Genomic DNA, 17,202 nt, shown 5'->3' with positions numbered 1-17,202 from the left:
CCGTATTGCCTCTCACCGGAAGATTTTTCTGAAAGAATAATTTTCCACCAAGCATTTTAATAGTACAAAATTCCTTTTTTTTTTTTTTTGGAGGGAAGATGCTGTTTTTTCATTGGAATGTGTTTAAAGCATTAATGATGTTGTACTATATTATTTGATTAAGGCTTCCTTTGGGATTCTGGTTTTTGGGTAAAGTTAATATGCACACATGGGGGCCGGCCCTCTGGCCGAGTGGTTAAGTTTGTGCACTCTGCTTCAGGGGCCCAGGGTTTCATGGGTTCGGATCCTGGGTGCAGACCTGGCACTGCTCATCAGGCCATGCTGCGGCGGCATGCTGCATGCAACAATTAGAAGTACCTACAGCTAAAATATACAACTATATATTGGGGGGATTTGGGGAGAAGAAGGAAAAATAAGAAAGAAAGAAATAAAACCTTTAGAAAAATTTTTTTAATTGATAAAAAAATAAAATGCACCCATGAAAATAAACTTCAAAGTAACAGAATTCGTATTCTTTGTGTATGTGAAAAATTATAATTAAGAGTAAATGTGCCTCATTATTTTTATTGACTTTTTCTTTATAGCAGTTTAGAGCAGTTCACAGCAAAATTGAGGGGAAGTTACAGAGAGTTTCTGTATACCCTGGCTGCACACATGCATAGCTTCTCCCTTTAGCAAAGTCTTCCACCACAGTGGTACATTTGTTACAATTGATGAACCTATACTGACGCATCATAATCACCCAAAGTCCATAGTTTACATTAAGGTTTACTCTTGGTGTTATACGTATTATGTGGGCTTGGAAAATTGTATAATGACATGTACCCATCATTATGGTATCATGCAGAATATTTTTTACTGTCCTAAAAATCCACTGTTCTCTGCCTATTCATTGCTCTTCCCCTCCCAACACCTGGCATCTACTGACCTGGTTACTGTCTTTACAGTTTTGCCTTTTCTGGTGTGTCATATAGTCGGAATCTTTTCATATTGGCTTCTTTCATTTAGTCATATGCATTTAATGTTCCTCCATGTCTTTTCATGGCTTGATAGCTCACTTCTTTTTAGTACTGAATAATATTCCATTGTCCAGATATATCACAGTTTATTTATCCATTCGCCTACTGAAGGGCCTCTTGGTTGCTTCCAAGTTTTTGTAATTATGGGTAAAGCTGGTATAAACATCTGTGTGCAGATTTTTGCATGGACATAAGTTTTCAACTCCTTTGGATAAATAACAAGGAGCACGATTACTGTATCATATGATAAGACTGTTAAGTTTTGTAAGAAACCGCCAAAGTCTTCCAAAGTGAATGCATAAAAAGAAAACAGCAGTGATCATAACTTTGAAGTTAAGGCTTATACATCATAGGAGATCACAGTAAGCCATTTGGAGTTAAGAGGGAAATATCCCAGAAGAGGTTTCTGACCCCTTTTTTCAAACAAACTGTGTTAGTACACAGTTTCATTATAACAATATGGAAAATGTGTGTAGATTCAACTTAAATAGAAGCTTCACACAACCAGGCGAAAGTTCTTTATTCTTTGTGTCTTTGTAATAACTAACTTTACATATTCTTGAAGCTTCTCTTTATTTAAAGAAAAAGAGTAATGTCTAGTGTTTTGTCTTCTCAAAAGCATTTATAACAACAATTTTTTAAAAATTTTTTTCGTTATCTGTCTTTCCAGTTAGCTAGCTATCTCCACATTATTAAATTGCCTGGTGCTTGTTTAAAAGCACCTTGGCTGAGTAGATATTAATGTAAAAAAAGACTCAGGGTTTTATTTAGCCAAATGATAATTATAAATGATAATTTATTGAAGAGTCTATCTATTATAACTTTTTCATTGGAAAGGAAGTAGGATTCAATAACATTGTTGGAATCTGAGTTTCTAAATTTCTCACTCATTGACACCTGAGTTCAAATGTAAGATTAGAATTAATGGCAAAATTAATTAGGCAGGCAAGTTTTCAAGAGTTTCATAGAGTTTCAAGAGTGGCATAATATAGAAAGAAGGTCAAAGGTCAAACTAAAAGTAAAGAGGAATTATATATCATTTCAAAAAACGGATATTCTAAATTTCAGCAAGAAAGTCCGGGAATTTATTGAAAATTATATTGCCTAGAAAAAAAAGATGAAAATATTAGATTTGATATAAAATGTTCACAAAGTAGTTTTTTATTGATTCCAGTTACCATTAGAGCATCATATAATGGGTCAAAATTAAACTGTACCTTTCAGGCTAATTCAGGAAGAAAAAGAATCTACAGAGTTACGTGCTGAAGAAATTGAGAATAGAGTGGCTAGTGTGAGCCTGGAAGGCCTGAATTTGGCGAGGGTCCACCCAGGTACCTCCATCACTGCCTCAGTTACGGCTTCTTCACTGGCCAGTTCATCTCCCCCAAGTGGACACTCAACGCCAAAGCTCACCCCGCGAAGTCCTGCCAGGGAAATGGATCGGATGGGAGTCATGACACTGGTATGATGATGTGTCCAGAGAACCCTCACCTCCTTTAGGAGTAATGATGCAATAACTGAAACTTATTTGGTGTTTATTCTAGTCTAAGGACTTCCTGTGTGTTTTATTGTTTCTTTTTCTTTTTCTTTTACAACATCTCTAAGTGATAGGTGTAATTATTAATTCTACTATGAGATGAGGAAATGTAGTCTACATAAGTGTAACTTTCCCACGGTCCCATAATAAGTCAATGGAAGAGCAGGAATTTAAATATCACATCGGAAATCTGAATAACTCAAACTATTAAGTACACTGATGATATCTTGGTGAACTAAATTAGGGCTAGGTGGGTTTTTTTGACACACTAAATTACAAAAATTATTTAATTGTTTCAATACACCAACATAGAATGCTCTAATTTTATAATATAATATAATTTTAATAAGAAGAGCCATTAAAAACAACAGCAGCAATTTCCCAATTTTTAGATTTCCATGTCAATATTCTCACCCTTCTTTATTCTTTATTTATTTATCTTCATATTTAACATTAAAAGTTGGAAACCTAAAGTAGGAAGTACCTTGAACATAAGTCAGAGAAAATAAAAGTATTCTGCTAAAAATAATACAGGAAAACCTCTGGAAAATATGGTTGAAATGAATGCTGAATGCCATGGTGTTTAGTCATTTAATTCTCATTATGACATTTGGAAGTCAAAGGGCATTATCATAATAGAGTAGAGGTAACTGAGCCTTTGAGAGTAGGAGTAAGTGGCCCGTGCTCAACACAGCTAGTAAGTGGAGCTGGGTTTTTCTTCAAATTTGCTAACTCAAAAGCATGTCCTATTCTGTCTTTTTTTCTTGTGATTACCTGGAAATGTGTTGAAATAACAACAATAATGAAGATTTAAATATTCTGTACTGTAAAATTCTATGTTTTTGTAGTGAATATTAAAACTATATTATTAAAACAATAAAGTTCCAATTAAAAATAAAAGTTTGGGAACAGAGATTAATTAAAATTCAAATAGGCCACATAATAGTTTATATACTGTCAAGTCTAGTACATATACAAGAAAAGGAGGAGATATTAATGATACTACAGAAGAACATGAAATATAGAGAGAGTTTCTGGTCAGAAGATTGTGAAGCTACCATAAAAAGTGTTACAATGTCTGTATCTGTGCATGTGTGTGTGTGTGTGTGACATCTGAACAACAAAGTTTAATTTATTTTCTGTGTCATCTTTAAATAAATATGTTGCAAAAATGTGTATTGTGGCTAATAACTTATAACAATTATGTATATTAGAATTAATTATATAAATGCACATATATGTGCATACTCTTACCTCTAGGGGAAAACTACCTTATAAATAATTTTATTTTTATCTTCACAAAACTTGTTATGTATATAGATTTAGGTATCTTTTTCTTTAATTTTGCAGTTGAGAATTGAAACAGGAAACTTTTTACATGGCGAAGCAACATTTCTCATATTCAAACTCTTTACAATTATAAGACTTCTATGCAATAAAGTCTGCATAAAAGAGAAATGGTGAAATTAAAAATATAAAAGAAAGGTTTACCTCCTTAAGCCATTGAGTCCTCTATTCTGTGCTCATTCTAGACTTGATGTTAAAGATATTTTTGAAATAGACAGCACAGATGATGGCCAGTCAAAACAAAGGCCAGCTCATCAGAACTGACCCCACCCAGGCACAGGACAGCTTTTAGCCAACGTGCTCAGATACGCTAGCCCAGTATACTGAGCTACATTATGATCTTGTTTTAGAAATCTAGGAACACACATCTGATTTTATTAACTAAAAATATTATCTCTGGCTTAGTTTCTGCATAAATAATGTATGCTGCGTATATTGATGACCTACTTATTATCAAAGGCTACAGTATGAATCTTGGCCCACAGAGCATAATTTAGTCAGCATTCAGGGCAAACAAACTTTGGTTATTTCTGTACTGCTATTATTTCCTTACATTTTACAACAGAGTATTTTTCCCTTTTAAGTATTTTCATAAACATTGGCATCACAATCCTTGACAGAGTTATTATTTGTTGACAGTGTTATTATTTTTGTAATAATAAAATAACATGTATATAATCATTTAGAAGTGATGTTTGCGTACATGTGAAAAGGATACCACTGCTTTCATGCATTTTCTTGAACAGTTAGTCATGAATAAATCACTGGTCAATGAATTTTATTACACTATAATTAGAGTACTTAAAAAATATTTAGGAATTTTCCTGAGGGTGAAAAAGTCTTTAGAATGTTTAATATCTGACTCATAAAAACAAGAAATGAAATCCAGGAAGTTCTTATCACCAAATAAAACTTTATCATCAAATTCTTGTACTTGTAGAAGATATTGGAGGAAAAATAATTTTGCCAAATATAATTTATGTTTTAATATTCAGAGAATAATTAGAAATTTTAGGAGCAGAAAAGCTGAGATTGAAAAAGTATTGTATTCATTTGTATTGTATATGTTCATATGTTTTGCCAACATTGTTATTTGTCCTGATAATAAAGAGTACTTGTATTTATTTTACCTTATTACAAATCCATAAGCATGAATAACATGATGGTGATATCTAATTGGAATATTGAATGGAGTAAATCAACCCATTTTCCAATAGCAACAAAAATGTAAAGTAGAATACTTTAAGAAAAATTGTTTTACTTATATAAGGAAAATTAGCAAAGATACTAAGTGAATAAGGTTCGTCTGAAATCATAAAGAATTAACTATTTTTTTTAATTCTGTAGAAAAGCATTGACAAGAAAACAGTAGTCACAGAAACACATAATACCGAGGCCAGAGCTTTCGGTATTTGAGAATGAGGGGGTTGTTAGGATGCCAGGAAATTTGAGATCCCTCAGGAACAGCGTACCTGCCCAAAGGAGGCCCAAGGCTCTGCATAGACTGGGCAAAAAGGACTGTTATAAACTCCATATAAGATCCATTGAATCTTCATTTATACACAATCTTCTTCATTCCCATCTATATTTTCTTAGGAGGATATAGTCCAGTATTTATTTCTGGCCTGCTCACTCCAAATGCGCTTTATATTCCCTACGGCCCATGGCTCATATCTCATGCACATACACATGACCCCATCATGAAGGCATGCCCCATCCATACCGTCTAGGAAGTCCCCTCTCTAAAGTAACTCTCAGGAGGAGTGCTTTTATAGTGGTTAAAGACATTTATTTACAGAAGACTGGAATGAAAAAAAAGTATAGCCAAGTTATAGATATTATTTAAACTTGTAACATTATCAAATGGTAATCATTAATTAGACCTATTTTCTGTTGTTTTTGTTATTGCCAATCACAGCCAAGTGATCTAAGGAAACATCGGAGAAAGGTATTGTAAACATCTACATGATTACTAGTTGAATATTGTTTTCTATGAAAGCTGTAAAATTATATTCCCTCTAGTTGAAGCATTTTATTAACAGAAAAAATAAATATTAAAAGTATTTAAGTGTTATTGAATTGTTTAAATATGATCATAAGAGTAAATGCATCAAAATAAAATTGTTTATGCTTTCTAGGGTAATGATTATTTTATAAGGACTAAATATCCTTGTTTTCCACAGAATATTTAGACTACTCTTGATAAAATTAGATAGTTTATTGTCCATACTAGAGCAATGCTGCTTGTTTTAAAAAGTAGGTTTTTCTACTATTCGGGCATGTGAGACCAACAGATCAGGAGACGACTGCCAGTAAAGATAGCTTGTTACTCACGTTTCCCAAGAGAACGGGCATACCATGCTGTGTAGGGCAAGCAGAAGCACCAGGGTGGGTCGGGAGGCAGACAGAATGAGGGGAGAACGTGGGCAGGAGCCCTCACTGTGGTTCTTATGGGAGATGCAAGGCAAGGCAAGGCAGGGTAAGCAGGCTTAGGACTGGCTAGTTTGAATAATTTCGGTGGCCTCTAGGGTTATAGGGGTTATCTCTAGTTGTCTAATCCCTGTCCTGGTATGGTGAAGGCAGAGGAATATTGCCTCCTAGGGTACAAGAGTCAAATAGAAAAGATGGTTTGGGGTACTGGTCTAGATTGGTCAGTTAGCATATGGAAGGTGCCCTCCAGGGAAGTGTTTTACTTTCTCTAAGAATTAGCGAACTCCTGGAGGGCATTCTATCCTGGGTCAGCATGGCCCCAGATGATGGAGCATCAAGAATACAGAAAATGTGAAAATATAGTTAATATACTGCTTTCCTGTTTGGTATGACATCAATAGAATAAATATTGGATATGGGTAACAAAGTGGACTTCAGTTTTGACACAAAATGACATCTTGTTAGATAACTGATAACAGCAGAGGTCAGACTCACAGGATATCACATAGGAAAGATTTCAAAGATTCAACCTACTATCCAGGGCATAAATATTTTTCAGCATCCTCTTGGTGTAGTAGTCAGTCTATGCCTAAACAATTCTGGAACCAGAGAACTTTTTTTAATTAAGGGAATCTATATTATGCTTACATGGCTTAGGTTGAAAGAATTTTCTTTTTCTTTTTCTGGGGAAAGAATTTTCTTTTTCTTTTTCATCTCTCTTCCTATAGCACCTTTTCCTTGATACTACCAGTTAGTTCTCAAGTGTCAAATTAACCATGCATGATGTTCTTATTATTTGTCTTTGACTTTCTCCACCACTTAAAATGACTATACTGGGAATTTAGGAAGAAATCTGAATGGGTAATATAAAACAAATTCAGTAGGTATAAGAAAAAGCAGTCACAAAAGAAGATTCTGTCCAGAAATGCAGCCTCAGGGAATTGAGGGAGTAAAGAGATGATTGGTATAAAGGTAGGTCATGGGAAGAAGACCACAAACTAAAAATTGCTGTATGTCAGAGTAAGAAGTTACACACATGATTTCATTTCCACTTCAGAAAAACACATCAAAATAAGTATTATCACTTCCATTTTATTGATGAGGAAACTTAATCTTAGAGTAGGTAAGTCGTTAGCACATGTCATTCAACAAATAAGAGAAACCAGGATTCAAATCCGTCTCTGATTGTAAAGCCTTTCTCCTCCACTTTGTGTCTGTTGTATGAGCTCTAAGGGTTATTCAGAGAATGGTTTTTGTATGACATTTTCAGAGGCTGATATTTGAGTTGGCATAGTTTGACTGGCAGTGTGGAGAGAGGAGGGTATTTTCTAAGAGGGGGTTTCAGGAAAAAAAATCTGGAAGTAGAAATGGTCAAGCCTAGCAGAAATAGTCATGGAAAACAACCATGGTTAGATCATGGAACTGTGAAGACGTAAATACATATCAGGAAGAGTTTGGAAACACACTTCATAAGTTTAGAGAGATGTGAGTTTAGAAAGGATTTGCCATAATATTGACATTATGCTGAAAGTAGTTCTTGAAAAAGATTCTTCTGGTGGCCGTAGGCTAGTCGAAATGGAGAGAGGAAATCCTATTAAGACGCCTCCCTAAACTGTTAAAAGTAACGCTGGCTTGGATGACAAGAGCCCAGACAGTTTTATTAAGTTTCTCCAATGCATGAGGTCTTTGTCATATATGAACACGTTTATGCATAATAGCTTAATGTATAAACAAGCAAGATGTTGCATAGATACAAGATGAGAACACAGCTTTAACATTTTTGCTGTAACCATATTGAGGAACTTTTTTTCCATCAGAACTTCCAGAGCCATATGTCTTTTAGTTTTGCCTTCCACAATCTTTCTCTCTCTGTGTATGTATTTTAATGCACAATGATGGTATTTTAAAAAATGCATCATTGTTGTAAAAAAAACTCTCAACAATTAACTTGACTCTTGAAAAGTCTTATATAGTATCTCTGACAAAATTTATGGTATCCCTGAATTGTTCTAGATTCTGAAATAAATTCTTTAAAGAAATTCCTTTCATCTCATCTTCTTGGGTTGTTCTGTATGCTTTTTTCAATTTTCCCATGAGACGCAGTGAAATGAAACAATTTGCAAGAATTATGTTCTTAACTTTTATTATTCTCACTTTAAAAAGTAAAGTTTTTTTCCTTATAAACTGCAACTTGTTTTTTAAACATCCTGGAACACATTTCATTAGCCTGATCTAAAGCACTTTATCTGATAAAGGTGTATTTTGCCAACATTTCTTCTTAGTTCAAAAATCTCCCTCTTGAATGACGTCCATGTTATGATAACCTGACTATGCATAATCTTTTTTTAGTGAATTAATTCAAATATACGTTGAATAACTTTCTGGAAAGCATTTACTTCTGGATATATTGAAATGGATTCCAGGATAGCTTTTTCATAGTCCCTGGATATTGGTCTATAGTGTTTATTAACTTTAAGTCATATTTTTGTGTAGTGGGTCCATTTTTTTTAACTGGAATGTCTTCACTTTTAAATAGTTATGATAGTCATACTCGTTAATAATGTGAATTTGTACGTGTAAGACCTATATGCCCCAAGTCTCTTTGTATTGTTTTTGTATTAGAATTACTCAAATAGCTTTGCTTTAATGATTCTCCACTTCCATCAGTTTCATTTGCAAATTAGAAGGAGATCATCTGAATGTATTGTTTTTGATTCTAGATTGCAGTGGTGGAAGAAGATGGTCGGGAGGATAAAGCAACAATTAAATGTGAAACTTCTCCTCCCCCTACCCCTAGAGCCATCAGGATGACTCACACGCTCCCTTCTTCGTACCACAATGATGCCCGAAGGTATGACTCTCAGCACACTGCAGGTTCTATGCTCCCCTTCCGAAAATATCCCTCTTCCTTTCAATGTTGTCAAATAGACTGCTTAAAAATTTATACAAAAAATTTGATTAGCGCTAGAATTCTTTGTTGGGGTATTGTCCTGCTCTCTCTCCCCAATATCATTTGTGAAAAAAACCAAAATTTCCATTCTGAGAATATTTTTAGTTTTAAAATTAACTGTATATTTGCAATCTTGTTATTAGCCAGTGTTGATAAGAAGAGCTCTTCTATTTTTGGCCTGTATTTCTTATTAAAATAGAGTCAGGCTAGAGAAAGGATGTACTAAGAAAGTAACAAAAAGCTGAAGGGATCCTAGGACAAGACTATCAATTTGGCTTATAGTGTAAAAGTGATTAAGGTCTGAAAAGTCCATAATTGCGCCTCACATACTTTCAGCAGACAGGTATGTACACGACCGTATGGGTGCTTGTGCTGCCCGCTAGAACAGCTCCTCAGGCAGAAAGTTCTTAGAAACGAAAAAAAGCAAATTTGCCAAAATATTAAAAGAAAAGGTAAGTTTACGTGGGGAGAATATCCCATTTGTCATAGTGACTCTTCATACTGTCCTTTCCATCTGCATAAAAATTTGCAAGCAGAGCTCTATAATAAAGATGTAAATAAATCTAAGCATGCAATTTACATCTTAAGAGTGTGTCCTTCTTATCACTTGCAGTTCTTACCAATTGCAGCATCTCTGGACACATAATCCATACAACAAAATGTGATGACTTAGTGATTAATACTTTAAGTAAGACTCTATCTTCTAAATGGTATATGTATATCTGAAAACAGAGCTTTTTGTGCTGTCAGGCATTTTGTTCTTCATATTTTGTTTACTTTTCACTTCTAATGTGGAAAACAAACACAGTTACTCCAGCTTCGAAATACCTACTTCCTCCACTTTCAAAAAAGAGAGTGAATTATATTGTAACATATGAAAAGCTATTGCTTTGGAGTTTAGAGAGTGTGAACCTAGATTAATTAGGATGAATAAGTAAAGTTAAATAGTTCATTATATTATTGTCAAATTAACAGTTGTAGGAAAAAATGATAGAAACATCTATTGAACCTCTCCGATTAATACAGTGTCAAATATTGATCAGGAATAGAGCCGAGACAAACTGCTTGAAAATCCTTTCACCTTATAATGTACCTAAAAGAATACCTGAGAACTAGAAGAAAACATATCCAGTGGTCACTAGGGTATGTGATCTGTTGCTGTTAAATACCACCCAGACCACTTAAGACTAGATGAATTAGACTCTAAAACCGAGAGAGAGAAAGAAGGCTGGAGGAAATTCCAATAAAACCAGGGGCTACAATAGCACCTTAAATTTCGCTATTGGTTATATTTAACTGTCTTATCATAGGTCATGACGTTTAAGATTACAAAAACAAGCTCCAAGAAAGAAATAGGTAAATGGTCAAGTGCTAAACAATAGATCGGTTAACAGGCAGTTAATAAGCCAATCTATGTTTATTGATTAGTTTGAGATTATACAAAAAATAAGGGAAAAAATAATTTGGAACCAAAAGAAATTTTTCTAGAGAAAATTTGGAGGCTAAGGGCCCATTGGCTGAGGAAACCACTCTTCAATATGCTTAAGAATAAACGTGGGAAGAAAGGGAGACATCAACATTCAAAGTCTACTTGTTCCCTCTTGTGTGCCTTCACAAAGGAAACAAGCCTTGTGTACCTTGGGGATGTTGCACCAAAACTAGCAGTTTGTCCTCTTTTGTGTTTTGCAGTAGTTTATCTGCCTCCCTTGAGCCAGAAAGCCTCGGGCTTGGCAGTGCCAACAGCAGCCAAGACTCTCTTCACAAAGCCCCCAAGAAAAAAGGAATCAAGTCTTCAATAGGGCGATTGTTTGGTAAAAAAGAGAAAGCTCGACTTGGACAGCTCCGTAAGTAGGCGTGCACTTGACTTTCCACTGCCGCTCACTTTAGTCACTTCTGAGTGTCTATTGATTTTACATTTCATTTCATTTCTCATCTTTTCATTTCTTCTTTTTCCTACTTGACAAACTTTTTATGTTAATCAGCTTTGTAAATCCAATTTAGCTGAGTAATGCTTGACACAAGTCACAAGGGAAGACTATTTGTAAAACTTTCAGTCCTTGTCATTTCTCTGTAAATAACAATAGCTAGAATATGTTTAATGCTAACTGTGATGGACTCAAGGACCCTCTGAGGCAAGTTTTATTACTGTCATCTTTATTTATTGATGAGTAAACAATGTCTTAGTAATTCGCAGAACTGAGGTATTCATCCTAGTGCCAAAGTTTCAAAACCAGCTTAAAATCACTGAGTATCTTGTATCCATGTGTATAAACGCTTAACTCAGCAAATTTAAAGCTTTTCTGTTGAAAAAAATTGAGACGCTTACAAAAAATCTGAAAGAATTTTTTAAGTCACAATAAAGGATTATGATACATAGAACATAAAATGTAAAAGACAGGGTTACTTTGTTTAAAACTATCACAGCTTTCTGCTACAGCCTCTACAGCATGTAGGTGGGGAATGGAGGAAGGAATAGGGTGCTAGAGATTGTTAATTATTAATGATTAATTGAATAAAATATAGATCAGTACATTTGAAATGACCCTAGGTAAATACATAAACATAGTTTAATGGATGGAGACACGTATCTATATATAAACTTGTCTGAAGCAAAAAGAATATGTAAAATGTGTTCCCTGAAATGATGATATATACACTTGATTTTTTTGTTGTTGCCTTTCTATATATTTATTTTTTATTCTGAAATATCTTTTAATCATCTTGGTTATTCGTGATTGCATCTTTTTTTCCCCTCTTCTTCTATTTACCTGAGAACTAGAGTTAAATTACCGAGAAAGGATTTAGCTCCTACTTCCAATGGTAATTGCTGAACAGAGTGATACCAGAATTTCATAGCACCTCCTTTGGTTTCTCAAATAAAGGAATGACTATTCACAGGTCATGCCCCAACCCCCAGGGTTAGTTTCCTGCCCTGGCACCAAAAGGATTTCTGAGAATAATATTTATGTTTGCAGATTTAGGGCTGTAGTATTATTCAAACATGGCTTTGTCGACTTCCACGGTGTGAAACCCACACAAAGCATCAGAAGCCATGGGAAACTGATGTGTAGCTAGCTGTGTGATTAAGTGCTATTCAGCAGGAGAATTAAATCCTCTTTGCATTTCTGTTTCTCAGGAGAGGAACCCCTTAGGCTATAGAAAATAGTATTGCACAAGAAAAGAAGCAGGAAGATGGTTATTTTTTGGATATAAAATGTATAAACCAAAATGTTGTTTTAAAATTTGTTTTATTTTATTTGACAACTGTTTATATTCTTACCAAATTATTTCTCATTTCCAGTATATTATAGTGTAATTCACAATAGTGTGGATAGTTATTTTAAAATATTTATTTTAATGACATAGTAATCATTTTATTTTTTCCTATTTCAACATACATGTTCATCTTAGGCTCTATAATTTACTTTTCCCTTTTAAAATGTGCTTAATTGTCTTTTCACTTAGATTATCCTACTTTTATTTTATATTTAACTTTGATGAAGAATTACTAAATCATTAGGAATTTCGCTAATAATAGGCCGTCAAAATTGGAGCATCCTAGATACAATTTAAAATCTAGAAAACTATACGCCTTCTAGAAACGTAGCCTTTCCTATCCATTTTCAATGACTGTGTCTCTATGTCAGAACAGATGAGAACAGAATTAATTACAATTATATTCTTATGAACTTCATCCAAGTTAGAACCCAGCAATAGTTATTTGGGATCCTATCATAGACTTGGGAACATTTCAGAACCATGAGCAATTTTGTTTTACTCCACAAAACAACAGAGATAGAGGATAAACAAAGCTGAGTCATCAGCATGGTCAGGACTGCGATGATGATGAGGAAGTCAAAGACAGAAATCTATACCTCTGAAGCTGCATAGAAGCTACATTGAGGTTGAATCAAACCTCCTAGATAATCCAAGAAAAAAAGATGTTTATTGGAAATAAGACTTGAAGAAATATGAAGAAAATATAGACATAAATACATTTCAGGAAACCATATTGGTACCAGAAGAAAATTGTGCATGAGACAACTGGTACTTTAGTTGAAGGATATGGACTCATATGCCTGGACTCATATCCATTTGTCCTGGAAGGTATATCCAGGTTGTGAGGTAAAGATCATGAAAACTTATCAAACCCAGGGGCTGCCACCCCATGCTAATGACACATGCATCAGAAGAAACTAGGATAACATCTCTAGTGATTATGATTTTGGTATCTTGATCTGGGAAATTCAGACACAGGAACACTGACAATGTTATTTCTTCTACCAGTAAAAATAGAGAGAGGAAATAAGATAGGATGGCATGGAAAGTAAGATGGTACTGAGATGATGGTGTCAAAGAACCAAATTTGAAATTTTGGGCCATGTCCTACTATTTAGAACTCTTAGTTGAAGAGTTTAGCACATAAGGACAGAGAAACATAAGTTAACCTGAGAGTAGCTATGCTAAATGCCTTTAAATGAAATATGGTGTGGAAAAAGAAAATGGTCTAAATAAAACTATGAAAATGTTCGCTTGGTTCCATCAGGAAGGATAAACAACAAGAGAGGAATTCTTAGTGATTCACAGAGGAGAATAGTGGTAAGGGGGTGTTGTTTGCCTTATATGACCATCTGAAAAGCTAGGTAATAAGGTAAACTTCAGATGACAGGTCAGTAGATATGACTACATTCATAACCCCTAACTATGGAGAATCAAACTCAATATACATATTATCTATTTTTACAAATATTTTACTAGCAGAGGCAATATAAATGTGGAAACCCCAGAACTCAAAGGAAACAATATTTGGAAAAGGATTTGCATAAAGCTAACAGAAACCAAACAAAATTATTTTATTCCAGAAATCTATTACAGCATGTTTTCCAAATGGTTGGTGATTATTCAGTCAAGTCACAGTAGTAGCACAGACAAAAGTTGGGTAGTAATAGGAGGTTTCAAGTTTTCAGATTTCTTATAGAAAATTCATTCTACGCTTATCAGAGGGTTTGACAGTTCTTGTTCAAAGTATTATTGCCCATAATGTAGCAGCAGGATTTGCAAACTAAAATATCTACTTGAAGGTACTTCAAGTGATGTGCAGGGTAGAAAATAACAGGAGTGACGTAGACTCGAATGAATCAATGAACATTGTTCTTCCATTAAAAGCATTTAAACTCAATTTTTAACTACTATTCAGGAAAGATAAAACATTTATATGCGCCAAGTCTACTTGAAGGTTGCAGTGAATTTGAGGAGAGTGTCCTGGCAGATGGCCTTCTAGCGGACTTGGGAATCTGACTTTAGTTTCTCGTTCTCTCTCTCTCTTTTTTTCATTTTTTCATTCACTCTCTTTCTATGCTACAAGTCCCAAGATGAAAAGATTCAGAAATAGGTTTGATAATTTCATTGAGGGGCATGGAGACAGCAGGGCTGATAAAGACTTCTGCTGATCTCCTGGAGCATAGATCCAGGATGTAATAGCATCCTTTTAAGACTTAGTAGCCCAGTGACCACAGCCTTTCCCCTGCTGATTCATGCATCCAGATACAATGCATCCCTGATATTTCCATTAATATTTAAACACGCTCATATCTAATCTATATTTTAAAAGTCATCACTTGATCCTGCCATCTTGCCTAGATATTGACTCATCTTTCCCTTAGTCTTAAGATCCAAGCTTAAGTGAGTTTTCCACAACTGCTATTTTTACTTCCTCATCTGTCAATCACTTTACAACCTACCACAGCCTGACTTCCACACAAACTTCTAGAAACAAGTTCAATCTTAACCAACATAGAAGATTGGTTAGGACAAGGAAGGTTAGATATTATCAAAGCAATTCAAGAGGAGGTAACACACTCATAATTTTTACAATGATGTGAACTTAAGAAGCTGTATATCTGAAATAGGAGACATCCTTCTAAAAACAGATTTTAAAAGAGTTTGGTACTGGGGCCGGCCTGGTTGCACAGCAGTTAAGTTCGCACATTCCACTTCGGAAGCCCAGGGTTGGCTGGTTCGGATCTGGGGTGCGGACATGGCACCGCTTGGCAACCCATGCTGTGGCAGGCGTCCCACATATAAAGTAGAGGAAGATGGTCACGAATGTTAGCTCAGGGCCAGTCTTCCTCAACAAAAAGAGGAGGATTGGCAGCAAATGTTAACTCAGTGCTAATCTTCCTCAAAAAAGAAAAAAAACAGGAAGAGTTTGGTGCAAAGTTGTATCTATAACAAATAATAGATATAAGTAAATAGCATAGACACGTAAGAACAGTGTCAGGAAAGCCACTTGTCAAAATAAACTGATAATTGGAAAAACTTCCCCAAAGGGGAATTATGAAATCCTTATTATTACTTTTGTTTAGTAGTTTTAAAATTTAAAGAAAATAAGTAAAGTGAAGGTTTACCTTATGTGAACAGAATATACAGATAGGTGGAACTATTCAAAAACTCTCATTTTTGCCTCTATCTGCTTACTTGAAGAGAAAGATTTCTCCCAAAAAAAAGCATTAACAAGATGGCATTGAAGCCCAAGAGGGTAGAGATTTTGAGGGAAAAAAACAAAACAGATAATCTAAATTCATGTATTTCTTCACACTTTGAGTGAATAAGCACAGCCACTGTTGAACGCAGAGTACCAATCATGGACTTTAGGAAAATGGCTAAAACGTAGCTGATGGCATTGAGGAACTTCCATTTTTTAAGATGGATAGTCCATAAGCATATTCAAACTTTTATTTAAAACAAAACAAAAACTTCAGTGTATTTCTGGCCCAGAAAAATTTTACCTGATACATTGTCTGTCCTATCAGGACAGCTAGGAGACAAGGGCTCTGAACCCCAAGGTCCATGATTATGCATCAATAATTGGAATCTTGACTGGCTTGACTTTTAATTTTGTCTGAAGGCATTAACCTATTTTGAAGCAAACCAAATTAAACTGTGTTAAATATAGGCATGTCAGGCAACACTCGCTTGTTTCTTTGACAAAGTTACTCAGTAACAGAACAGGAAGGGCAGTGGACAAGCTGTGACTCATGACATCCCTGTGGACAAGATGTCAAATGGGGCCTGAGTGATGGAAGACTTGGGTGGGATTTATAACTGGTTGAATAATCCTCTACTAACAGTGCTAATGAGTGGAGTGATGCCACCTTCGATAAAGTTTCCAGTGGCGTGATTCAGACTCATTCTGTCGTTGGTCAATACATCACCCAATCACTTGCACATGAACATTTCAACAGTGCAGATTTATGGATTACTGATATGGAGAGGAATCACAAATGAAAAAATTCGTGTTATTTATAAAAACTATCCCCAAAACTGAGATATGGAGGGTCCAAAATATCCCTCTCTAAACATATAGCTCTTGGGAGCATTTTTTTATACGAAAAATTTAGAAGTTTAATGTGACTCTAAAGTCAATATATTAGTCAATAAAGGTATGCCACGTTAATAGACACCGGTCCTCCCAGGTCTTCAAAGAGCCCTAATGGCTATAAAGAAAAATGAAGAGAACACATGTGACCAGCCCAGATGATGTTAACAACGAATGGTAAGGATGAAAAAAATAGGCCATTGACAGGCAATGCAGCAGAAGGAGCAGAAGTCAAAGAAAAAGAGATTTTCAAGAATGGAGAATTGATCAGATAGAACCAAGTACAGCAAAGCTGTGAAAAAACAGTAAAAAGAGAAAAATATATTAAATTTGAAGAGGCAGAATCCCCAATTATATAAAATTATATATATATATATATATATATATATCTCCCCAGACATATAAAATGCATATATTATTGAGTAAAAAAAATAAAAGCTACTTTCACAAATTTTCTTTAAGTGCACTTGAGAAGCAATATATTTCACAGAGAATTTTTGCCTGCTAACTTGCAGTTCCCTTTCCTTTATGATCATCAACC

The 17,202-nt window shown here is 34.8% G+C and overlaps 1 protein-coding gene across 50 annotated transcripts in view; it reads left to right on the top strand.

Annotated features, from left to right (window-relative positions):
* Positions 1 to 17,202, top strand: part of PPFIA2 (PTPRF interacting protein alpha 2) — a 451,986-nt gene that overhangs the window by 368,156 nt on the left and 66,628 nt on the right. For all 50 annotated transcript variants that reach the window (XM_070253915.1, XM_070253923.1, XM_070253918.1 and 47 more), the window contains 4 exons: positions 2,244 to 2,481; positions 5,822 to 5,851; positions 9,054 to 9,184; positions 10,973 to 11,127. In XM_070253915.1, coding sequence (XP_070110016.1) covers positions 2,244 to 2,481; positions 5,822 to 5,851; positions 9,054 to 9,184; positions 10,973 to 11,127 — 554 coding nt within the window. The remainder of the gene's footprint in view (positions 1 to 2,243; positions 2,482 to 5,821; positions 5,852 to 9,053; positions 9,185 to 10,972; positions 11,128 to 17,202) is intronic.

Source organism: Equus caballus, chromosome 28 (genome assembly GCF_041296265.1).
Source record: "Equus caballus isolate H_3958 breed thoroughbred chromosome 28, TB-T2T, whole genome shotgun sequence".
Taxonomy (NCBI): domain Eukaryota; kingdom Metazoa; phylum Chordata; class Mammalia; order Perissodactyla; family Equidae; genus Equus; species Equus caballus.
This window is presented reverse-complemented; position numbering and strand designations above follow the sequence as displayed.